This window comes from Cyprinodon tularosa, unplaced genomic scaffold, assembly GCF_016077235.1.
Source record: "Cyprinodon tularosa strain WSP-4 unplaced genomic scaffold, ASM1607723v1 ctg616, whole genome shotgun sequence".
Classification (NCBI taxonomy): domain Eukaryota; kingdom Metazoa; phylum Chordata; class Actinopteri; order Cyprinodontiformes; family Cyprinodontidae; genus Cyprinodon; species Cyprinodon tularosa.
The window spans coordinates 30,314-57,006 of NW_024039359.1; the positions used below are offsets into that span (position 1 = coordinate 30,314).

General features: G+C 46.0%; 2 protein-coding genes across 2 annotated transcripts in view; one reads left to right on the forward strand and one right to left on the reverse strand.

Moving 5' to 3' along the window:
* Positions 1-1,428: 1,428 nt before the first annotated feature.
* Positions 1,429-25,675, reverse strand: vps35 (VPS35 retromer complex component). The gene is made up of 17 exons (XM_038307628.1): positions 25,560-25,675; positions 21,246-21,344; positions 14,410-14,506; positions 14,112-14,235; positions 13,489-13,671; positions 11,593-11,812; positions 8,381-8,464; positions 7,969-8,078; positions 6,192-6,288; positions 5,979-6,127; positions 5,690-5,897; positions 4,554-4,709; positions 4,355-4,477; positions 4,096-4,275; positions 3,762-4,001; positions 3,471-3,614; positions 1,429-1,962 (listed from the first exon to the last, which is right to left on the reverse strand). Exons 1-17 carry the CDS (start codon positions 25,560-25,562, stop codon positions 1,783-1,785), a joined length of 2,397 nt encoding a protein of 798 aa, XP_038163556.1. The 5' UTR covers positions 25,563-25,675; the 3' UTR covers positions 1,429-1,782.
* Positions 25,127-26,693, forward strand: part of LOC119798258 (transmembrane channel-like protein 3) — a 61,379-nt gene continuing 59,812 nt past the window's right edge. The window contains exon 1 of the mRNA XM_038307627.1: positions 25,127-25,674. The gene's annotated coding sequence lies outside the window, so the exon portion shown is untranslated. The remainder of the gene's footprint in view (positions 25,675-26,693) is intronic.

Consider the following 26,693-nt stretch of genomic DNA (forward strand, 5'->3'; position numbering starts at 1 on the left):
AGATTGAAAATAATCTGCTTCTGGATCAAACATCCAGCTTTCATTTGGGTTTTACATCCCAAACCTCCTTTCTAGCCGACCGCTGGGTTTAAACCAACTCTGGTAGAACTCTCTCCAGCTCCTCAGACTTGATGTGGACATTTAGTCTCTAGTCCTAAACCTTGGTAAACTCTGACCTTACTATTCTGAAAATTCATTTAATCCAGATTAGAACCAAAAGTTCCAAACTGGATTACTGGATATTTATGACAATTTTCAGTATAAAAACACGTTTCTAACTTTCGCTCTGAACATGTTGCAGATCGTTACCATTTAGTCTGGCACCACACGGCCAACATGGCGGCGTCCTCAGAAAGCCTCCCTGGATTCTGGGAACCTTGATCTACTCTACCGCTGACTGGGTCATCATGACCTTTGAACCCGGCCTCCTTACAGTCTCTGTATTTCTGGTTGTAACATAACGGTGCTCTGGTTTAAGGAGCTATACCAATTAATAAACCTAAAGTCAGAAATAAAACCGCCTGTCGTCCTGTTGGATCTCAGTGCTGCATTTGATCCAGTTGATCATAATATTCTTTTAGAAAGACTTGAATATTTTGTTGGAATTAAAGGAACAGCACTAGACTGGGTTAAATCTGATCTATCTAATTCAGTTCAGTTTGTTCATCTTAATGACAGATCTTCCTCATGCTCAAAGGTTACCTGTGGAGTACCACAGGGATCAGTGCTAGGACCAATTCTCTTTACTATATATATGCTCCCAATCGGTAGAGTTATTAGACAGCATGGGATTAATTTCCACTGTTATGCTGATGATACCCAGCTATATCTGTCTATAATCCAGATGAAGCTAACCCATTACATAGATTACAGGCATGTCTGAAGACATAAAAACCTGGATGACTCTTAACTTTCTCCTTCTGAATGCAGACAAAACAGAAGTTATAGTCTTTGGACCAGAGTCTTTGAAAAAGAAGCTGATTAGTCAGTCACTTCATTTGGATGGGATTAAACTGATTTCAGATAATAAAGTAAAAAATCTTGGTGTTGTTTTTGATCAGGACCTGTCATTTAAATCCCATATCAAAGAGGTTTCTAGAATTTGAATCAATCTGACTGGATGATCTGGTGACCTGTAAGTGACCTGGGATCACATGTTGTGAATTGGCGAAATAAAGTGATTAGAAATTTAACAGTTTCTTTACATCTAACATTTCCTTTAGTAGATGTTTCCGTTCCGTTTCATTTATCTGGACGGAGGGCAGTAATGGGGAGAGGCCAGAACACACTGATGCATTTCAGGAGTCGGGGAAACTGAACCCTTTCAGAACCTGAACTGCTTCACTCGACCGAGAGCAGAAAGAATCCTTTAAAAATGAAATAGTGCCCTTTAAGTCCCCCTTCATCGGCAACAAGAACCATGCAGCCTTTATTTATAGATTCATTTATTAGCTCACTGGGTGAAAGTCTGCTTACATTTCCAGTTGGGTTCATGTCATGTGAGGCGTTACGCTCTGCTGCTCTAAGTGACTAGAAGTTAAACCCGTCAGGCTGGGTGAGTCCCGCTGCTGCAGGCAGCGCTGCAGGCAGAGGGCGAGCTACAATGCTTTTAGCAGGAAGGACATATTTCTACTCCAGCTGCACCAAACAGAGACATGAGAAACGGTAAATAAAGCGCAGGAAACACGACAACATGAAGAAGTGGCCCAGCCTCCCCCTCCTCCCCCATAGTGAGGTTCCAGGAAGCCGTGGAAAAGTGACGGAGGCCCAGACGGGGCTGCTTCAGAGGACCAGACCCTCATAAGCCGGCCCCTCAGACTCTGGAGACTCCCTCTGCAGGCGAAGATGCTCCAGCGTATTGTTGAAGTGTTTGTTGATCTGTTCCGTTTCTTCACTGGCCTCTAGGTTGGGAAGGTCTTCCCTGATCTTCTGGATCAGCTGGTTTAGAACCTGGAGAGTCACCTGGAAGGAGAGAAAACCTTTAGATCGTTTCTCCACCATCGATTAGAGCTGAACACTAGAAAGTCTTCCCCATAGCTCTGTACCCATCAACTCCCCTCTCTGTACTTCCCTCTCTCTCTGCTGTCACCACTGATCCTGGCTCTGGATTTTCCTTAAGAGAACTTAAGAGTCCTATTGACGATAACTGGAACACTGTCTACTTTATAAGTCCCTGTGGATAAAAGCATCTGCTAAATGCAGAAACATAAACATAGAGAGAAGCTGGAAATGAAAGGTGACATAAAGCCTGAAATGTCTGGCAGGGAAAGAGGAAGAGAGGAATGCAGCGACTCGCCTGTTCAGATGTCAGAAAGATGTTCCTTTTGCTCCTTAAGACACATTCTCATCTTCATACTCTGGATCTTGTGCTGACATTGAATATGAATAAAAAACAGAATTTCCTCACAACCCTATCCTCTCTGACCACTTTCTAATAACCTTCAGGATTACTTTAACAGAGTTCTCCTCCCCCAAAAGAAGGTTACATTTTAGTAGATCTTTATCAGATAGAGCAGTTATACATTTTAAAGAATCCTTTTAACTTTCTCTCTCCTCTGTGTCGCTGAGCAGTGCCGCAGAGTGCAAAAGCTTAGTTCATTCCCATTCACAGGTTGATGATTTTGTTGATGGGGTTGATAGCCCCTTTGAAAATGAAAAATAAAATTCTGGCTCCTTGGTTTAATGCTGTGCATTTTGAAACAAAATGCTAGGAAACTGGAGAGAAAATATCGCTCCACAGGCATACGGGAATCCTACCTACTCTGGAAAAATAGTTTACTGCTGTATAAGAGGACCCTTTGTAAAGCAAGAGCAGCATATTTCTCCTGATTAATAGAGGAGAATAAGAATAATCCTAGATTTCTTTTTAATCCAGTTGCCAAACTCACCCAGAGCCATAGCTCTGTTGAACAGTCCATTCCACCTGCTCTTAGCAGCAATGATTTTATGGGATTATTTATAAATAAGATTGATCATAGCACTGAAACAGCTCTGGTGAAAGTCGATGCAATCAGCTGGTTTTCCTTAGATAGAAAACTTTGAATCAATCTGACTGGATGATCTGGTGAACTGGAAAGTGACCTGAGATGACAGGATGTGAATTGGAGATATAGAAATAAACTGAATTGAAAATGTTCAGATTTCAACTATGGGATTATAAACATTTTTTGGGAGCTGAACCCACCTACAAGGGACTGACCTTTGACCTCAGTATTTTTTGGGCCCTGCGATCAAATGTTGCTTCACTGCAGAAAAAGTTAATGACCTTCATCTGTTTGCTGCAGGAATCATTTATAGGTGATGAGAAGAATCAGAGGTCTCAAAATGCTTCAGCCTGTTCTTCGTCATCATCATCATCATCATCATCATGGTTTGGACCATGGAAGCAGACCGGTTTAAATCTTCATCCAGTCTGCTGCTTTGGTCACAGCCATGGATGCAGGACAGAGAGAGGAGGAAAGCGTTCCTACCGCATCGTTCTCCCGCTCGTAGAAGCAGATGTATCGGTTCAGGATCTCAATGAACAGCTGGACTTGCAGAGAGGAATCCATGCACTGGTTGGCGATCTTCAGGGCCTTCTTCAGACACTCCATCACCCGCTTCCCATCCCGGATCTACAGCACACGGCTCAACATCAGAACAACAGCAGCTCAATGGGAAACCACACATCCACACGCCTGGCAGCCATATTGGATTTAGAGATTTCAGGATGGGTTTCTAGAAGATAAACCATCCTGAACCTGTGGAACGAGCACACACACCTCCTCGCCGTTTTTGTCGGTGCTGCGACCCGACCAGAACAGATGGGCGCATATGCTGACTGCCCGGCACTGATCCGGCTTCTTTAACAGCTTTGAGGCAGCCAGAGCGCACTGAGTCCTCAGAGGCTCGTGGTTTTCCTCGCTGAAACATTTGGTCCGCTCAAAGGTGCCAATGATCAGGGTAATGGCTGCCAGCTGGGCTTTGGAGTCACTGATCTCATCCTCATAGAGAGAAAAAGCCTGTAGAGGAAGGACAGACCGGGTCAACGCCTACCAGACCAGTCCCTGGATGAGCCCATATCTGCTGGGTCTGCTGGTTCTCACTGCTAGCTACCTGCGACATGAACTCGTACGCCACGGTCTCATGGTTCTCAAAGCCAATTTCACCAGCAGCCAGCGCCCCCTGCAGGAAGAGCCGCAGAGGCAGCTCTGAGAGCTCGGCCTTGATGAGAGCGCTGATGGTCTGGTGGGCAAAGGAGAAGATCTTCTGGCATTTCTTCTCCCACTTGTCGTCCTGAAAGCAGAAACATTTGTGTTTGTAAAGCAGCACTGAGCGAAGCAGCGGCTGGGACGGAGGGAAGATGGCCGCTCACCGCCGAGGCGTTGGCTTTGTACCGAAAGGCCAGCTGGTAGGCAGCAAACACCAGAGGAGGCAGCGTGTAGCGGATCCTCTGGTTCCCCCCAGCACCAAAATGTTTCCGGGCCGTGTTAAGGATCTGAAAGCCAGAGATAACGTCAGGGTCAGTGAACGCCACACGCTCTCCCCCTCAGAGTCTGGATGGAGGAACTCACCAGGTACTGCTGGTCAGGATCCTCAGAGTGGAACAGGTGGATGAAGCGACCAACCAGGCTCTGCTCCTCGGCAAAGTCCTCCGGGTCAGGATCGTCCGCTGGCTGGTCCGGCTGGTCTTGGATCAGTGTGGAGACCAAGCTTAAGATGGCGTCCACCTGGAAAGACCAGCAGTTCCCCGCTCATATAAGGAAATAACCATCAGAAAAGACACCTTTCATGCTGTTCCTCCATCACGCCTTCTGGATCGAACCGATTCTACACGTTTGAAGTCAAAACATCTTACAAAGTTACAAAGATCTAACAAGTTCTAATAAAAAATGATGATGTTCAATCATTCTGATCTTTTTTAGCCGTCCAAATAACGACTCTCACTCATTATCATCAGACAGTCCTCTGAGGGCGCCAAGGTCCTGGCCGGCGGTAGCTCTCTGTGGCATTTACCGACTGCATCATCAAGATTAACCAACAGGTCCTCCCTCACCAACCCTAACCCAATCCAGAGGTCCATCATGCGCCTGACCTGAGGTGTGCCACAGGGCTGCGTATTCAGTCCCGTCATCTTTGAAGCACCAGAGAGACCAACGGAGACGGGGAAACGGGCCGTAGTGAAGTGCTAAGGGTGCTAACCCAACATCCAAATTAGGGCTGGGCAATTCATCGCAATATAATTACAATTTCACAAAATATCATTTTCAAATCGCAAAGGCAGCCAGTTTTAATTCCATTATTTAACCAGAGTAAAACCCTAAAGTTCTCCCTCCAGCCCTTCAGTTGGTGGTAAAACACACAGAACGATAGACATTATTGCTGCTAGCATTAAAGCCAGCTTTAAAAACTCACAGCCAGAAGTGATAAAAATGACAAGTTTGAAGTTAGGACAAAGAAAATCTAAATAAATTTTGTATTTTGGTTAAAAATAATCGCAATTTTGATTTTGGCAAAATCGTTCAGCCTTAATCCACATTAAAGGAAACGCACTCTTCTCATGGAAATGTTTAAAGATGATGTTGAAAGTAAGGGATGAATAATGAGCTGAAAAGATGAATTTAAAGACAGGTTAAGGAGGTCTGCATAGATCAGCTGATGACGCCCCCTCTGACTGAGCTGCAGACTGACTGGACCGACTGGTTCCCACCTGTTCCTGTGAAACGATGATGGTGTTGGACTCCAGCGTGTTGCTCAGGACGTAACAACTCATGCTCTTACGGGACTCAAAGTCAAAGTACTCGAAGAGTGGCGGGAAGTGCTTGAGCTGCAGCACCATCAGCACGTTGTTGTAGGTGTCCACTGGGATCTTCAGGAGACGGGTCAGTTCTTTGGACACGGCACTACTGGTCGCTATGCTGCGGAAACAAAGGGTCTAGATAGCAAACTCTACATCTGTCTGATCTGCACCGTTCAGACGGAGGGTTAGTGATACGTACTGTTCCAAATTGAGCTTGTTAAATATTTCCACTGTGCTTTCCAGAACTTTGTCCACATAGTCGACTCGCTCAGGGTAGCACTTCATGGCCAGATTAATGAGAGACACTTGTAGAGACACGATGTCCTCTGATGGCATGTCCTGGCGGGACTGAAACAGAGGATCAATGCTAGGCTGTGAATCAATGACCACAACAAGTCAAACACAAGTTTACCTGAATGACGGTGGCAACTTGTTGAGAGAAAATGTCAAATAATTTGATCTCAGCCGGGATGCCTGGACCATCTTCTCTATGAGCAAACAGAGCAAGTCTGCAGAGGAGGACAGATGAAAGAGGTGAGTAGGTTATCCTGAGCTAGCTCTATAGTTCTAGAATTCTGCTATAAGCTTAAGGCTGATTTATACTTTGAAACTAGGTCGTCTGTGTAGGTGTAAACAAAAAGCCGACCCGCCCCCTCCGCAGACACTCTGCTGCACCTCCACAAAACTGTAGGTGAGCGCAGACAGGAGGCCAGCTTGTTTTGTTTTTATGACTCATGAAGTTGACCAGCTAGAAGATCGAGGAGCGCCAGAACAATGGGACCCTTTTCCACCTGGATCCCCGTCATTTTTCATCCTCATGTCCCTCCTGGTTTCGCACTAAACTCGCCCCCACTTCCTCACCGCCTCAGCTGTATCTAGACCCTCAGCGTATTGGGCATAAATCAAAAATGTCTGCATCAAGCTCACTGTGACACACTGCTGCAGGGGGTATAACCAGGCCTTTGGACTGCTGAAGGACATAGGGACTCCTTCTTCATCATTCTGCTTCATTCTATTTCTATTGTTCTGCTGCTATAGGCTTAGACTGCTGGAGGACATAGGGACCCCTTTTTTATAATTCTGCTTCATTCTATCTCTATTCTCCCACTCTGCAGAATCTGTTAGTTCAATCTCTAACGTTCTGCTCTCTCTGCTTTTTCTCATAGTAGCTTCATCTGGTCTGTTCCTGTTTGGTTGTGACTCCATCCTGGAGAGAAATATCAGCTGTGCTGCTGCCATCAACACCTTTGTTTCTAGATGTTGGAGCTCGGTGCCCTTGTGTTGATGAAAGCATATTAACATCCATCCATCCGTTTTCCGTCATGTTTATCCCTGCGGGGATGGCGAGGGGTGCTGGTGCCCGTCTCCAGCTGGTCTCCAGTCCATCTCAGAGCAACACAAAGACAAACATCCATTCACACTCACATCTAAGGAGGATTTAGAGAAGCCAGTGAACCTAACAGTCATGTTTTTGGGCCTGTTGGAGGAAGCCGGGGTACCCGGGGGGAACCCACCCATGCTCAGGAGAACATGCCGACTCTATATGAACATTTTCTAGTATATTAAGTAGACCAAAGTGTTATTACTGATGATCATTGTAATATTTTCAAGCAGGCCCACCCAAATAAAATAGTATTTATCAAAAAGCTGACTGCTGCAGAAACCAGGAGACGGACTGATAGCTGGAACAGCTGGGCCAGGTACAGCTCTGCCTTCATCACGTGTTACAGCTTTTTGTTTCCCCCTCCTAAAGATGGCGGCGGCTTATTTCAGTTTGCTATGGATCCAGAGCAGAGCAGGTCAGACGAAATCAGGGAAGTTGGAGCTCTCCACTGCATCGCTTCTGTGCTCGGAACATTCTGAGAAGGATGTGTTTTTATTTTGACGCTAATATCAGCGGCTGCTAACCACCAAACCTTCGGCAGTTGAAGGTACGGTAGAAAACCACCCACAGAAACCAGTAAACAGTCCAACTGGTGGGAGCAGGAGGTCAACAGAACTCAGAAGAGTCCCTTTCAGTTGTTATATTGATTATAAGCACAGGTTTGCATTAATGGTGTATAAGCTGACAGCTGATAAGAGAATTAAAATAACTGTTTATGAACTGGAGTCTAGCAATGGACAGTGATGGGGAAGGCAGAAACTCCAACATGTTTGCTCCTCCTGCAGTGAGCTAAATGAAGGCGCACCTGTCAATCAGAGCGATGATGATGTTCTTTACGTTGACGTGCTGATGCAGCTCAGCGCAGGAACGCAGGAAAGGATTCAGCGTCTGAAGGTGGAACTCATCTGGGAAAACCTGACAAAAACCAGACAGATTAAGGCAGAGCAGAGAGCAAAGCAGCCGTCCAGAACTTCCAGAGCATCACAATACAGGGAAAACATTTTCCTGAAGGCTTTTCAACTCAATCAAACCACAGCAATGAAGCACGCTCACAGCCGTCAAAGCTAGCCTGAATGAAACACTGCTCAGCTTAAAGTTGCCTCAACAGTCACTGAAAACCCAGACAGGCTAGACAGAGAACTGGAACAAAACCATAAGAGGACACCTGGGAAGCTAACATGTAGGACTAGACACTATGAAAAGGTAAGAGAAAGTACCTGGATGATGCACTCCATGAGGTATTCCTGAGCCAACGAGTCTCTACAATTCACAACCTGCTCCAGCACGCCAGGAAGGACAACCTGTGGACAGAAACCAAGACCTCAGGACAGTAGAAAGGTGTTTATGGGACCCTTAGAGGGCTGATCTGGAATCCCCAGCATCTAAAAGGTAGAAACCTGACATTTCAGCTCAGTTTGTGTAAAAGAGGAAGAAAAGACATGTAAGCAGCCAGGTCAGGTAGGTGTTTCTGGCAGCCATCTCAGATTTAGTCTTAATCGTCAGGATGAAAACTATCAGTAGTCTTAGTCACATTCTAGTCATTAGCATATCTGATAGTTTAAGTCGGTTTTAGTCGACTAACCCTCCAAAAGGTTTCAGTCAGTTTTATGTTGCAAGAAAAGTGAACCTTTATATTTGACACACCAACCAGATTCTTTCCCTCACTGACAGCTCTATCCTAGATGCTACAGTAGCTGGGTATAGAATGCTGCCGTGCAGATCATCATTGCTGTTGGACAGAGTTAGAGAATCCAAATTAACTTTTTATGAATAAATGTCGTACTTGATAAAAAAGTGTCTCAGAGAAAATAGCAGATCTAGTTCAACAAAAACAATGAACCCAGGAGTTGTCACCCTGAACCGTGCCATCAGGTTAGCAAAGCGGAACCATAACCAAAAAATCCAGCATCTGTTCCACGACGCCAACAACACCAGGAGCATGTGGCAAGGCATACGGGCGATCACAGACTACAACACGCCCCCTGCCCCGGTGGATGAAGTTGATGCTGACTTCCTAAACGGACTAAATAACTTCTTTGGGAGGTTTGAGGCACTAAATCGCACTCCAGCAGTGAAGGCTGTCCCACATCAGGAAGAGGAGGTTCTCTGCCTTGACACAGCCGACGTGTGGAAGACTCTGAGGAGGGTCAACCCGCGGAAGGCCCCAGGTCCCGACAACATACCTGGGCGGGTGCTCAAGGAGTGTGCAGGTCAGCTAGCTGGTGTCCTCACGGACATTTTTAACACCTCGCTGGAGCAAGCCACAGTGCCAGCATGCTTCAAGTCTGCCTCCATCATCCCAGTGCCAAAGAAACCTCAAGTCACCTGCTACAACGACTACCGGCCCGTCACACTGACTCCCATCATGATGAAGTGCTTTGAAAGGCTGGTAAAGGAACACATCGTCTCCAGTCTCCCCCCAACACTCGACCCGTTCCAGTTTGCCTACCGGCGAAACCGCTCCACTGAGGACGCCATCTCCTCTGCTCTTCACCTGAGCCTGGCCCACCTGGAGGAGAAGAACACCCACGTGCGGATGCTGTTCCTGGACTTCAGTTCAGCGTTTAACACCATCATCCCACAGCACCTGGTGGGAAAGCTGGAACATCTGGGCTTCAACACACCCCTTCGAAACTGGCTGCTGGACTTCCTCACCAACAGACCTCAGTCAGTCCGGGTCGGTCAGAACACCTCTGATGTCATCACCCTCAGCACGGGCTCCCCTCAGGGCTGCGTCCTGAGCCCCCTGCTGTTCACCCTGATGACATATGACTGCGTCCCCAGGTTCACCACCAATCACATCGTGAAGTTTGCGGACGACACAACGGTGGTGGGCCTCATCAGGGACGACAACGACCGGGACTACAGAGAGGAGGTGGAGCAGCTGGTGGGCTGGTGCAGTGAAAACAGTCTGATCCTGAACGTGGAGAAGACGAAGGAGATCATCGTCGACTTCAGGAAAAACCGCCCCCACCATGCTCCACTGCTCATCAACAGCTCAGCTGTGGAGGTGGTCAGCAGCACAAAGTTCCTGGGGGTGCACATCACGGACAACCTCACCTGGACTGTAAACACTTCATCTCTAGTGAAGAGGGCACAGAAGCGCTTGTACTTTCTGCGGAGGATGAGGAGAGCCCGCCTGCCCCCGCCCATCCTCACAACCTTCTACAGAAGCACCATAGAGAGCATTCTGACCAGCTGTCTCTCTCTGTGGTGTGGAGGCTGCAGAGCTTCTGACTGGAAGAATGTGAGGAGGGTGGTGAGGACAGCGGAAGGAATCATTGGGGCTCCTCTTCCCTCCATTAAGGACATTTCATCACAGCGCTGTGTGTCCCGAGCCCGTAATATCATCAAAGACCCCTCACACCCCCACCATGGACTGTTCTCCCTGCTGCCCTCTGGAAAGAGGTTCCGCAGCATCCGCTGCAGATCCACCAGGTTGTGCAACAGCTTCTTCCCCACTGCCATCAGACTGTTGAACCTTTGATCCACAATCCGAACTCTGCACCTATTGCACATTATCGGGCATCAAATGCTGCTGAACTTTTAACTTTTAGCCCTTTAAATTGTTCATCTCATTGTATTTTTCAATAACGCATTTTTTGCACAAATGCCATTTTGCACTGAACCACTGCAACTTGCACACTGTCTCTTATCCTCTGCACTGTTCACACTTTGACCACTGCTGCACTTTTTGTATTTTTCTATAACTCGTGCCATTTGAAATATCAATGCAACGTTCATAAGCTGTATGTAACGCAATTTCGTTCTGTATGCACCCTGTGCATACAAAATGACAAATAAAGAAGTCTAAGTCTAAGTCTAAGTCTAAGTTTTAGTCATCAACGATCGTCACTTCTTATCATCATGAAAAAAAGGAGCGTCAGCGAAAAAATTTGGTCCTGGTTGAGGAAAACAGCAGCGGTATAAACACAGCTGGGGGGTCGGCAGCATTTTTTTCAGTCTGCGGGCTCTGATCACTGCTCCAAACGTAGGAAGGAAGCAGGTTATATACTGGTTTAACTCTGCCAACAGGAACTGGAGGCTGAGCGGGGCACAGCGTACACACCGCCAAATTGTGCCCAAGGTACAATGGCCACAAAGTTCATCCCAATAAATCAAATCCTGATAAATGAGTCTGGAAGTTGTGCACTGGGCCAAGGTCACAAAACAGGAAGCAAAAATCAGCCGCAGGAAAGTCTTCCTGCAATATTTGGATTCAGGGATTAAAAATCATGGAAATCTCCCTGATTTTATAACCAGTCATCCTGGTTAGAAAGTCCACCCTGACATGAAGCTGTGTTGAATTTATAAAATAAATTAATTTAATACCATTTGGAAAAAGGCTGGAAGGTAAGTGAATGTGAAAGTTTTCAGGATGCACATCATCTGTTAGCAGAAGGCGATAAAGAATGAAAGACATGCGTACCTGTTTATATTTGTCCACATTGACGCCCTCCAGCTGACTGAGGCGAACCAGGTTGGTGCCCACCAGGATCCTAAGCTCCTGTCGTTCTTTTTCTCTCTTCTCTCGGTCTCTGCTGTGACCTTGATGCTGCATTCGAACCCACAGTTTGTTCATTTCAGCAAAGTTCAGGAGGACAAAGTCGATGGAGTCATTAATATCTCCAGTCATCTCCTCTGACCCCCTGTGGAGTAAAAACAACCTCAACTCATAGCAAAAACAGGCTGACAGATGATCATCCCCACTGACCCCTGCAGCCAGCACTGATCACTCTTCAACGTGTGCAGGTCGGGAACTGAGAAACACGTGTCCTCTATTAGATGAATGAGTCTATCTAACCACCGGCTTTAGTCTCATCTTGTGGTGCAGGTTTGTTGGGAGCTCTTCTGTAGACATGTGCATCCACTTGTTCCACTGCTGCTTTTTCCAAACAGGCTGTAAAAGTCTTTGACTAAAGCAGATGCTCAGCTCCTCTCCAGTCTGCTGCAGAGGGTGGAAGGTGGTGTCCATGATGGATGGAAGCTTGGACAGCAGCCTCCTCTCAGCCACTGAGTCCAGAGTGCAGCCTAGGACAGAAACGGCCAGTTTGTTCAGTCTCTTTCTGTCCCGCTCTGCGCTGCCAGGGGCCCAGCAGACGACAGCGTAGAGGAGGACTGATACCACCACAGAGTCAGAGAAGGTTTGAAGCAGGAGCCTGCTCACTGCAAAGGAGCTCAGCCTCCTCAGGAGGTGGAGGGAGGCGGCTCTGGCCCTTCTTCTACAGGGCGTCGCTGTTATGAGTCCAGTCCAGTTGAACACCCAGGGATTTCAAACTCTCCACAGTTTCTATGTCCTGCCCTGGAGGTTCACAGGGAGAGAGGTGACTCAAAGAACATGACTCTCGCTGTGCTCCTGGTGGTCTCCAGGTGGGTGAGCGCACGCTGCAGCAGGCAGATGATGGCCTCCTCCACTGCCGGTAGCCCAGTGACCGCTGGTGAGGAAACTGCAGGCATGCTTTAGGCTCCAGGGACTGAGCAAGCAACAGAATGGAGTCCTCAGATGCCGACTTCAATGACTCTCTGGTGGGTGCGGGGGAGCCGGCGGGTGCGGGGGAGCCGGTGGGAACTGCCATTTGAGCCTCTCCAGAATGGTTGCAGGTGGCTCCCTGCAGGTCCAGGCTGTTACGTCTATGCCTTTTTTCCGGCGCAGTGCGACTGTGTCGGCCTCCTTCCCTGTCCCGCCCTCAGAGGATCGAGGAACTCCATACCTGTCAGTCTGATACTCAGGCCTATTCCAATCAGATAGCCATTGTTCAATGCAGGAGTTATGGTCAGGGCAGATGCCTGCAATGGAACCTGGAATCAACTCCCTCATGATTCCTCAGGAGCTTTGTGGATCTTAGGCAATCTGCTTTGTCGGGTCTACGCCTCGGGGGCTAAGATGGAACGTATAGAGAATTCTCTCTCCCATCTACTGATGGGTCTTAGGTCTTTCTTAGCGCCTCAGTGGTAGGTGTTCAGTCCCCTGAAGGACATGCCCTAGCGTACTCTTTGCAGGGCCAGCCCCCACCGGTCAGAGTGCAGTGCTGTTCCACGGCGAGCCTGTCCATATCGAAGGCTGCCATCTGTGAAGCGGCCTTTTATATTTTGTTCCCTCATGGAAAGAAGTTGCTTCTTTGTTCAGTGAAACCCTGATGTGGCCCAACACTAATTATTATACATATCTACTATTTCTCTGAATCAAAAATCAAGGTTGAATGATTTTCCTGACCTGGGAACTGAGGGATGAGAAACAATGCTGGTAATTTAACTTAGAAATCGTCCTTCCTGCACATCCTTTATACGATTGAGTTTATAATAGATGAAAGAAAGACAGACTCACTCCACTTGCTCTCCATCGTCAGGTAGGATGTTCCGGGTACACTGCAACAGGTAATTCCTCAGGAACAGACCCCTGAGTGGGTGCTGGACCCCGCGACACATCTCCACCAGGTCCTTCAGGATGTCTTTACGAGACTGAGGGAAGGAGCGGACGTAGACCACGCCCACTGTGATCAGCAGGTAGCTGCAGACGGAAAAACAAGCTGCTTAGGGTGAACATTGGAACCTTTAACAAAGCTCAGATCAGATGGTTCCCATGAAGCTGAAGAATTTAAATGATGAATACTAACAATTCAAACATTTATGTATTGTAGGACAAACAGGTTGAAGCTGAGAGTTTGCAGAATCCACCATGATGTGGATCCAGTTAGAATGGATTCCTCATTAAAGCCCAGCTAGCTTCTATGGCCATAGCCTGTGATCCTAACAGCCAATCAGACTGAGGGGATCCAAGAGGACTACATCATGATCATTTGATGGACACATACAGGTCTATCTAATAAAACCTCCACCCCTCTGCTTGGTTCCTCCTCCTCTGGGCATCAGATGTGAAGCAAAAGAGAAATAGTCTTCCCCATCAGAACCTAGACCGAGTGCCCCCATGTTCTGGGGGACCATACTCACAGCCTGGGTATGATGTTCCCGGCATACTGGACCAGCTCGTACAGATCCGCCACCTTGCGTCCCTTGGCAAACTCGTCGGTCAGATAAACCTCCAGATAGTGCAGCTCATCAGAGATGGCCATGTCTGAAACACGCTCAGGAAGTAAAGCCAGGCTAAATGTGATAGCCCCCCCAGCACATCACTGAGAGAACACAGCAGCAGACATTTCAGCTCAATCCCACAGCACCGTCCTTTACAGACACACTGGGTGAGAGAGAAACTCTTTACTTTCGTGGCCCAGAGAACAATGAAGGATACATAACTCATAGTAGCTCTTTGGAGAGAGCATGGAGGTCCTCAGCTCACCCAGCATGTTGGAGGCATGCTTCAGAGCATCCATCAGTTTGTTCTTATCCTGCAGAACACAAACAAAGAGTTCAACTGTAAGAGAAACAGATCCAGTGGTTCTGATGTGGAACATTAGCTTAGAAAATATTAAATCAAATAAGGAAGTTTATTAAGTGGTGTGAAACACCAACCCACTTCCCAGTTAATGATGTTTAATGCGTCCACAGGGACTGCTCCCAAAACACTGGAACCTATTTATCACCGTCAGCTACACTTCATGGCCTGATCACCACACCTAAATATACAAATATATCTGTGCACACAGTTGTGCATATATCGCATGCATATATCCAGGATGGATGAATCCAACAACCATGGATGTTCGACTCAGTCCTTCAACCATTAGTTTATCTGAATGTTCTAAAGAGTGATCAGCATAACAGCAATTAATTGCAAAGGCAATATTTGCCTAGAAAATGAACTTTATCCCCAAAACACATTTGATCATCATTGCAGCCCTGCCTTAAAGGAGCAGCTAACATGGTTTCAGTGATTGCTCCATTAACAGGTGTGGGTGGTGATGAGGACAGGGCTGGAGATCAATCTGTCAGGATTCAGTCAGAATGACACCACTGGACACTTTAAAAAGAGGATGCTGCTTGGCATCATTGTTTCTCTGCTGTGAACCTTGGTTATCTCTAAAGAAACACGTGCAGTCATCATTGCACTGCACAAAAATGGCCGAACAGGAAAGAGAATGGCAGCAAGAAAGATTGCACCTCAGTCAGCAATCTATGGCATCATCAAGAACTTCAAGGAGAGGTTCCATTGCTGCCAAAAAGGCTCCAGGGCGCCAAGAAAGACCAAAGAGCGCCAGGACCCAGTGGCGGCCGGCCCATAGGGGGCGCTGGGGCACCGCCCTCCCTGATAAGAAGAGAGAAACGTAAAATATATTTTTAGAAATTAACTCATAAATGTCAGTTTTACTCTCTAGACTGTGTAACTATAAGCAAAACAAATTATATAAACTACATTTCCCTATCTACTGTCATTAATTTGTGGATTTCCACAGACAGACTCCTACCGTCTCTGTTCTGGGGGCTGTGATCAGACTGACCCACATTTGCAGAGAATCTGTCAATCATGTACTAATGCTAGGTGAATTTAATGGCCAATCAGCGTCTGGGAACTTTATGGTATTGGGGCGCTGAAAATACTGCGCTTTTACAGGCTTCTGAACCCAAGCGCAGGTGCAGACAATTAGAGGGAAGATGGCGAATGTAACGAGCGAGATGCAGCTTCCACCAAATTCGGTGAGATCCTTATTTATCTACCCGTTTGCCAGAAGAACATCCCTGTTGTATGATATGAACATTTCATTTCATGGTTATTGTGACTGTGACGAATCCACCTCGTCGCTTAAAACAACCTCTCTAACTTTGCGCGCCACACACACATTCCTGTTATACTGTGTTTGTGAGGACCAATACACTCGCGCTGAGACCGGTAGCTCCATTAACTTAAAACACACAAGCTGTCCTGGTTACCTGCTGGCGTATTGAGGGTGCACACTTAATATTTAAGTGGGGTTAGCCGTGTGTGTGTGTGTGTGTGTGTGTGTGTGTGTGTGGGTATGTGGGGGGTGTGGGTGTGTACGTGTTTATGCGGGGACTTGTCATCTTCAGTCTGGCTGCGTCTTTGCTGGGTTCAAACCCAGTTTGGTGTAATTGAATAAGTCAATGAATCTGTGTAAAAGAATTAAGTTGTAAAAATTATTTGTTTTTGTACATCAATTGTTTGTGGAGGTAATATATGGACAAAACTGATTAATGAGAAGAAATCAGAAATAAGAGAGCCTGAGGTGAGGGGCTTAAACTATTTAATGAGGGCTGTGGGAAGAAAAGCGGCAATTTTTGTTTTCTGTTTCTTTGTTACATTGCTGGTAACTGGAGGGAGGCTGAGGCCCAGAGTATCTTATGTGTAGTTTCTTTTGCACCCTGTTTTGAGTTTTTGAGCTCAATAAATCACCAACACCGGTAACCCGACTGAGACTGGATTCTTGGAGGCCAAAGAACCCCGTCACAGTGACCCAAATCATCACTGTTACTGTTATTATATAGTAAATTAAATCATTACTGTTAAATTGTATGTATTGTCCAATTGTTTATTTGAATTCTTATTCCGGGTTAGTTGGAGACATTCACTAGGCTATATCAGCCCCACCAAAAATATTTTTCACCAGCCGCCACTGCCAGGACCGTCTCTGAAAAGTGTTTCAGCTGCGGGATCGGGGTACCAGCAGTGCAGAGCTTGCTCAGGAATGGCAGCAGGCAGGTGTGAGTGCATCTACACTGTGAGGCGGAGACTCTTGGAGCAAGGCCTGGTCTCAAGGAGGGCAGCAAAGTAGCCACTTCTCTCCAGGAAAACCATCAGGGACAGACTGATATTCTGCTAAAGGTACAGGGAGTGGACTGCTGAGGACTGGGGGAAAATCATTTTCTCTCATCAATCCCCTTTCCCATTGTTTGGGACATCTGGAAAACAGCTTGTTGGGAGAAGACGAGGTGAGCGCTACCACCAGCCTGGTCTCATGCCGACTGTAAAGCATCCTGAAACCATCCATGTGTGGGGTTGCTTCTCAGCCAAGGGAGTCAGCTCTCTCACAGTTTGACCTAAAAAAAAACAGCCATGAATAAAGAATGGAACCAGAATGTCCTCCGAGACCAACTTCTCCCAACCGTCCAAGAGCAGTTTGGTGATGAAAGATGCCTTTTCCAGCATGATGGAGCACCTCGCCATAAAGCAAAGCTGATATCTAACTGGCTCAGGGAACAAAACAGAGATGTTGGGTCCATGGCCTGGAAACTCCCCTGATCTTAATCCCATTGAAAACTTGTGGTCAATCATCAAGAGACGGCGGACAAACGGAAACCTTCTGACCAAATGCAAGCATTGATTATGCAGAATGGACGCAATCAGTCCAAGGTGATTGAGAGCAGCCAGGGAGAAATGTCCTGAAGAAGAGGGGTCAACACTGCAAATACTGACTCATTCTAACTGTCATTAAATCAATCATCGCTTCTGTTACTCAGAATATGATGCAATTGTATTTCTGGACGTGATGGCGTCATCTGACATGGAAACCAGAGGGCAGCAGATCAGGTGAAAGTTTAATATCTGTGTCATTCTCAGTACTTTTGGCCATGACTGTAGTTCTGGGTGGACAGAGGAGGCAGTAGAAACAAGTAAAGCCCCCCCCCAGCTCCTGCACCCATTTCACCCAGACTGATCTCCTTAAACTGGGCACTGAAAGACAGAACCAGAAACGTGTGTCTGTCACAGCCCAACCAGATCCAGAGAGACTTTTTAATCTGTTACGGATTTTATTCAACACAAAAAATAAAGTAAACGGCAAACAGGAAACGTTTCTCCTCCAGCAAAGCTGTCCGCTTAGAAGAAAATAAAAAATGACTGTTGTATTGAAAAATAGTCCTCACTCTGCTAGCTGGACAGGCACACACACACACTGTACTAAATAGCTGGTTCTTCTCATTTAAGGACAATAAAATTCACAGTGGTGAGAACAACCCTCGATAAAGTGAATAAAAATGTTATTAAGAAAGAAGAAATGAAAGTCAGACATTGCTTTGCAGCAACAGGCTGGTTTTAGTTAATCTGGACTAATTATTATCCAGTAGGTTTCTACTTTTAAGGAATTGGACTTGGTGTTGATGCTGCAGACACATTAGAAATATATGCAGTAGGGTCGTCACTAGGGCTGGGTATCGATTCAGATTTTCCAAATTGATTCGATTCGATTCACAATTGTTTCGTTTCCTTGATATGGAAGACATTCTCAGAAGAACCAATGCTGCAAATAGTAGAAACTTCTAGCTCAAACTTAGAGCATTACTAAAAAAATTACATATTTACATTAGGAATTAAACCCAACCCAGTTACATTAATCATGTATGTTTTATTTAACATGACCTGACCAAATCAACTCAAACCACACAGAAGGCTGTGCAAATAAAGTGGCAACAAACACACTGAATAGTGCGTACATTTTTTGGGATTAGCCTTAGTTATTTTCTGGGCACGCGGAGAGTTTGCTGGTAACTTAATATCAAATGCCTTCTCAAGCTGCATTTGCCTCAGGGCTGAATCAGATTGTGTTTGTGCTGAGTGGTGTCTCGTTAAATGGTTTCGAAGATTAGTTGTGTTTCCACAATACCTCACTTCTGCGTAGCAAATCTTGCAAACCGTTTTGCTCTTATGCAGTTCACTGCCGTCATTTTGTTTTTTAAATCCAAAATATTTCCAGACATCTGCCTTCAAACTTCTTGGAGGTGATTTCAGAGCTTCCGCCATATTGTTTTGGTGCGCTCCTCTCGCGCAGTGACGAGATCTCGCGGGACACGAGAAGTCATGAATGTATGGAAAGACGTATTATGGATCGATTTATGGTTTTTATGAATCGATATCTGGCTATTGAAAGGGAAATCGATTCAAATTGATTTTTTAACCCAGCCCTAGTTGTCACGATACTAAACTCTTCAACTTGATACTGATACTAAGTAAAATATTTGATATTCAATACCCTTTTCGATACCACAAGAATTAAAACAAAGACTCTAAAATTCAACAGAAATATTTTCATTAATAAAAAATTACAAGAACTAAATAAAAAAACAATAAGAATAATATTTTGAGGCTGTATGCTGTGCACAACATTAAGCAACCTTGATACAAGACTAATAAAATTAACTTAAGTGTTCCTTCCTTGGCTATGCTTTGCACACATAATAATGACACCGGCCAAATCAGTTAAACTAAAATAATTCTCAGCAGCTGCAGCTCTTAAAAAATAAGTCTGAAACTGAAAAGTGCGTACAATTATTCAATCACACAGTGTTCAGAAAGTGCATTTTCCACTATTCTGCACTTTAAAGGGCTGTATCGATACTTTTGAAAATGAGTATTGTATCCGGATACAACGTTTCAGTATCGATACTTTTAACAACCCTAATATGCAGAATACAGGATCTATAGTTGTATTCAATATATAGTATATAGCTACATCCTGCCAGAGGGAAGGGGCTGAAATAGTTTGCAGCTGGGGTGCGAGGGATCAGACACAATCTTCCCTGCAGGCCTCAGAGTCCTGGAGGCGTACACATCCTGGAGAGATGGAGGATTGCAGCCAATCACCTTCTCTGCAGACAGGATGACGCGCTGCAGTCTGGCCTTGGCTGTGGCTCTGGCGTACCAGATGGTGATGGAGGAGAACCTAACCCTATCCCATCCCCCTGGGGAGCAGTGGGCTGCCATCGTGCAGCTCCCAGGGAGCAGTGTGGGGTTAAGGGTCTTGCTCAGGGACCCAGGGTGGCAGTCTGTGGGAGTGGGGTTCAAACCCACAACCTCAGGATTCTCAAGCCCTAACCAGTAGGCCGCCACTGCCCATCATTCATTCTTGGTGAGGAAGTTGATGTTCAGCTCCTACTTTAGGTCCTGTGAGATGATCGTTCCCAGGAAGCAGAAAGACTCCACAGTGGAGTCCCAGAGGGTGATGGAGGTAGCTGGGGCTGAAGTCCTCACCGTTTTTAGAGCTCCAGGTTGTTCTCCCTGCACCAGGTCACCAGATGGTCAGCCTCCCACCTGTAGGCGGACTGGTCACCATCAGAGGTAAGTCCGGTGAGAGGGGTGTCTGTTGACAGACTGATGCCTGGAGGATCCTTCTAGAAAGCTCATGTGACCAAAGGCAGATGTTTGTCCACCATGACAGCTTCAACCTCTAATGAGGGGCAGCATCCGCCATCGCAGACCACCAAGGAGGCGCCTGCAGGCTCCTATCAAATCTGCAGACTACCAGCCATCATAGAGAGAAACGTGCTGCAGTGTCAGAAAGCTGAGAGGAACATTAACCTCCATGAGCTGCATCTCTGGAAGGACCTGAGACTCCTGGATGAGAGGTGTGACTGACAGGGTGGTGGCCCAGATGGACTCTGAAGGCTGGACACTAAATGAGCTTCACTGTAAAACCTTTCTGATGTAACCAGGATAAAAAGCAACGTTTGACTCGGATCATTTACAAGTTATTTAGGTTTAGATTATTTGGGTTTTTCTTTCACTGAATCAGAGGAACTAACAGCTGTTAATTATCACCTTTATTTCAGATGATCAGGTAGAAATAGCTTTATCCAAATTATACCTCATTTACACGACCCTTAAAAAACCGATCCATGCCGAGACCGGTCCGAGCTCGGATCAGTTAACCAGGCCGAGCTCGGTTCTGACGACCGTTTACACGTCTAGCTCGGTCCGGTCGTGTCTGTCTAGCTCGGTCCGGTCGTGTTTGTCTAGCTCGTTCCGGTCGTGTCTGTCTAGCTCGGTCCAGTCGTGTCTGTCTAGCTCGGTCCAGTCGTGTCTGTCTAGCTCGGTCCGGTCGTGTTTGTCTAGCTCGGTCCGGTCGTGTCTAGCGCGGTCGGGTCGTGTCTAGCTCGGTTCAGTTCAGTCTGCATTCCATTTACAGCCGATAAGTTATCTCAGTACCTGAGCTTGGACCGGTCTTGGCACGGTTCTTCATGGGTAGTGTAAATGGGGTAATAAGCTCCAGCAGGTCCATCCATCCACAGCCAGAGGCTGGGAATTAGCTCACTAACTACAGATCAGAGCATCTCAGGCTCTGCTGGGAAAAAACTACTTCACTAGAAAATCTTAAATAATAAAGTCTTTAGGGGCCCCAAGATGTTCAGTGTTTGTGTGAAATACTGAAGCAGATGAGAGAATAATGGAGAGCAGCCTACCAGGCATCGCTTCATCTGGAAGGACTGAACCTTGACAGCCTGGACGGCTTCATCCAGAAGCTTCTCCTGTTCATCCTGAGCCGACTGCTGCGTGGTTGGCTGGAAGAAAACAACAACAGGCTTTTATTCTCAGCTTCCTGCGCAGCAACGTCCTACTGAGAGCAGCAGCAGCTACTGCTCTGCATGCAGCCACTACAGTCTGATCTAGGTGCTTCACAGCCATCTATGGAGAAACAGGACAGATTTAAATCAGGGCTGGGCGATAAATCAAGTCATGTTTTAAAAGTCCAACATTTGAAATTTTGCCAAAAAAAACCAAGAACTTCTCTTCTTCATTTCTGACCTGTGCGTTTCTCCCGCCGGCTACTTCCTCCTCCCACCCCATAGCATGCTACACCATAGATATGACGCGCAGGAATTACAGGCGCCATGTTGGGGAGGTCGAGCTGCTACCCTAAGCTGGCCCCTAAGAAGGATGCCTCAGCACTGCAGCGGGTTTTAGTTTACATCTACAGACTGATGACATCAGGGGTGGAGGGAGAACTTCCTGAAGCCATCAGAGCTTTGGACACATACAGCAGATATACGCAACATAGAACAGAAACGCCCTTTGGTGTCCCACAGCGGGGAAATGGTGCTGTTACAGCAGCAAAAGTGGTCACACAAGGTGGACGTCAACAAGTATAAAAACAATAGAATAAGTGACAGAGTGAAAACATTGATCCAATTTTATTTATTAAGCAGTTAAACAGTGTTTATACAGGAATGAGTAACTCTAATGCTCTTAAGAAATTATTTTAATGCCATCAACAAGTACCCATGACTCTAATATGAATATATATATAAAACACGGTAAAATCCTTGGTCATCTTCCCCGTCGACAGGCTGCAGCCATGTCCTAAAATCCTCATTTTGCAATGCAAAGCCAATTGCACGCTTGTGCTATCAGCTTTGCACTGGCTTCCAGACTTGTTTTCCACAGCTTCATTGAGTTCTTGATGAAGGCTATTAGAGTCCTGTTGATCTTGTACATTTCCAAGCATTCCAGTATCCATGTATGTGGCACTGAGTCGTAGGCTTTCTTATAGTCAATCCAGGCAGTGCACAGATTTGTCTGCCTGGTCCTACAGTCTGGAGTGACTGCTCTATCCACTAGTAGCTGGTGTTTGGCTCCTCTGGTGTTGCTGCCTATTCCCTTCTGGGAACGGTGCATGTATTGAGCCATGTGCCTACTCACCTTAGCCGCTATGATGCCTGACAGGAGCTTCAATGTTGTACATAGGCAAGTTATTGGCCGGTAGTTGGATGGGATTGTTCCCTTCTGGGGATCCTTTATGATCAGGATTGATCATTATGATAATCAATGGATTATCCATCCATCAATCCATCATCATCCATCCATCATCATCCATCCATCCATCCATCCATCCATCCATCCATCCATCATCATCATCCATCCTCCATCCATCATCCATCCATCATCCATCCTCCATCCATGATCCATCCATCCATGATCCATCCATCCATCCATCCATCCATCATCATCCATCCATCCCTCCATCCATCCCTCCATCCATCATCCATCCATCCTCCATCCATGATCCATCCATCCATCATCCATCCATCCATCCATCATCATCCCTCCATCCATCATCCATTCATCCATCCATCATCATCCATCCATCCATCATCATCCATCCATCCATCATCATCCATCCATCCATCCATCCATTCATCCATCTTCCATCCATCATCATCCATCCATCCATCCATCCATCATCCTTCCATCCATCATCCATCCATCCATCCATCCATCCATCCATCATCATCCATCCATCCCTCCATCCATCCATCATCATCCCTCCATCCATCATCCATTCATCCATCCATCATCATCCATCCATCCATCCATCCATCCATCCATCCATCCATCCATCCATCCATCCATTCAAAATACTCTATTACTATTAAGCCCACTAAGAATATTTAAATAACTGAACCATTTGTTGTTTTTTTTCGGCAAAAAAACGAACTGTGAAAATTAGCATTTTTTTCATCCTGCTCTTGTCTGTTTTGTGATCTCTACATTTATCTTTAGCACTTGTTTTTCCGTTTTTATGAGTTTACATTAATCTGCTCTGTCACAGTGTTCTCCTTATGCGCATATTTGTGTCTGCAGACCTCTGGGGTCAGAAGATAGAATTAGAAACCAGAAATAGTGAACAAAGTGCAACAGTCAGTCATCCTCCCATGCTGTTAGGGAATCAGGCAATACCAGGAGCTCGTCTGCCTGGCTGTGTGTTTCCTGGACGGGGCCGCCTGTGGAACTGGTTGACAGTTGCCTTTTGTATCTATGCTTCTTTTTCTATGTCTGCTTCTGTCTCCTTGAACCCTAGTGGGCCTCAGCAGATGGCCGCTCACACTGAGCCTGGTTCTGCTGGAGGTTTCTTCCTGTTCAAAGGGAGTTTTTCCTCTCCACTGTTGCTACAAGCATGCTTAGTGTGAGGGATTGCTGAAGAGTCAATGAGTCGATGCAATCAGCTGGTTTTCCTTAGATAGAAAACTTTGAATCAATCTGACTGGATGGTCTGGTGAACTGGAAAGTGACCTGAGACGACATGATGTGAATTGGAGCTATAGAAATAAACTGAATAGAATAGGCAGTTGTCTAGGTCTCCAAGTTCCTGGGGGCCCCATAAAACACTGTTTCCATGAATGGTTAATACAATTATTCCTTATTTATTAATATAGCTATATTTAGCCACTTTTCAGACCCCTCTAGCACTTTGATTTCTAAAAAGCTCCTAGCGCCAAATCTAGAGACTTTTTTCTGCTACTGGAGACTTTGGAGACAACATCTAAAAGCAGCAAACTCTGCTCTCCAGAGCAAGTAGATTGGTAACCCCGCCTCCTGCCCTCCTCTATCTTGTCTGCTGTCATGATTCATGCAGCTATTATTTCATCCAAATGAAAAATGGAGAACAGATAAGCAGATCATGGCTTGTCTACAGTGAAAAGAAGGACTGGGTTATTTACTTTTGCCTTTTTGGAAACACAGGAAGGAGCAATCAGCTAAGTGAGCTTAGTGCTTGGAAATAATCTTTCATTCCTTTAGAGACAGCATGAAAAGTCATCTGAGTACAAAACATAGAGAGGAAAATAAGAAAAGGGACAAGAAGAGAGGGACACAACCTAGAACAGATAATGGATGTCTATTAACATTTCTCTATCTGTAGAATGAGCCCTGATGGAGCCCTGATGGAGCTCTGATGGAACCCTGATGGAGCTCTGATGGAGCTCTGATGGAACCCTGATGGAGCTCTGATGGAGCCCTGATGGAACCCTGATGCAACCCTGATGGAACCCTGATGGAGCTCTGATGGAGCCCTGATGGAGCTCTGATGGAGCCCTGATGGAGCTCTGATGGAGCTCTGATGGAACCCTGATGGAGCCCTGATGGAGCTCTGATGGAGCCCTGATGGAGCTCTGATGGAGCTCTGATGGAACCCTGATGGAGCTCTGATGGAGCCCTGATGGAGCTCTGATGGAGCTCTGATGGAACCCTGATGGAGCTCTGATGGAGCCCTGATGGAGCTCTGATGGAGCTCTGATGGAACCCTGATGGAGCCCTGATGGAGCTCTGATGGAGCCCTGATGGAGCTCTGATGGAGCTCTGATGGAACCCTGATGGAACTCTGATGGAGCCCTGATGGAGCTCTGATGGAGCTCTGATGGAACCCTGATGGAACCCTGATGGAGCCCTGATGGAACCCTGATGGAGCCCTGATGGAACCCTGATGGAGCTCTGATGGAGCCCTGATGGAGCTCTGATGGAGCTCTGATGGAGCTCTGATAGAACCCTGATGGAGCCCTGATGGAGCCATGTTCCCCCCATCCATCGCTCCATCTGCTCCATGAAGATTCCAGTTAGCATGGCTCCTACTGTCCAAGCAGAGGAAATAAAGCTATCCGCCCGGGTTCATCGTAAACAGTCCAGCTAAGCTAAGCTAACACATGCTAACATTAGCCCTCAGATTAGCTGCAGTGTTACACCGAAACCAAAGAGACAGATTAATTTAAAACATCTAAAACGCGCTGGATGTGAGTTAGGAGCAGGAAGCAGCTAGCTAGCCTTAGCTTAACTTTAGGGTTTCTTTGCTAAAGCAGCTGCTGTTAGCTCAGTTAGCTTCCAGCGGTAGGCCAAACCGACCGGAAGCGCAGATCGCTGAGTGACGCAACAGCGTCTTCAGCATTGCTTACAGAAAAACACGGTTAGAATTATTAGGAAGGATTTTACATCTGGAAATAACTCACCATGTTTGCTGGAAGGGTTTCGGAACAAACAGAGACGCTGACCTGTCATGTGACTCCCAGTGACGTCTAACCAGAGGAGGGGCGCGTGCCAGTCTTCCGCAATCATCAGAAAGAGGTATGGAAAGCCATATTCACATAAAATCGGCCTCAATACACTTCGATTCGAGGTAGATCTGAAATATGTGGGTGACTCAGAATCAAAATCAGACATATTTTGATAATACCAGGGGGAAATTACTTTTGTTACACGCTCCAGATATACAAACATTTATATATATATATATATATATATATATATATATATATATATATATATATATATATATATATATATATATATATATATATATATATATATATATATATATATATATATATATATATACACACTACAGTTAAAAAAAGTTAAAAAGTTTGGTCACACTTATTCACCACCATACGTTGTGAAATGAATAGAAAACAGAGTCAAGACATTGACAAGGTTAGAAATAATGATTTGTATCTGAAATTAGATTTTTTTTCCATCAAACTTTGCTTTGGTCAAAGAATCCTCCATTTACAGCAATTCCAGCATTGCAGACCTTTGGCATTCTAGCTGTTAATTTGTTGAGGTAATCTGGAGAAATTGCCCCCCACGCTTCCAGAAGCAGCTCCCACTAGTTGGATTGATTGGATGGGCACTTCTTGCGTTCCATACGGTCAAGCTGCTCCCACAACAGCTCAATGGGGTTCAGATCTGGTGACTGCGCTGGTCACTCCATTACCCATAGAATACCAGCTGCCTGCTTCTGCTCTAAATAGTTCTTGCACAATTTGGAGGTATGTTTAGGGTCATTGTCCTGTTGTAGGATGAAATTGGCTCCAATCAAGCGCTGTCCACTGAGTATGGCATGGCCTTGCAAAATGGAGTGATAGCTTTCCTTATTCAGAATCCCTTTTACCCTGTACAAATCTCCCACCTTACAGCACCAAAGCAACCCCAGACCATCACATTACCTCCACCATGCTTAACAGATGGGGTCAGGCATTCTTCCAGCATCTTTTCATTTGTTCTGCGTCTCAGAAACGTTCTTCTTTGTGATCCAAACACCTCAAACTTGGATTCATCCATTATCCATTTAATGAAGATGCCAG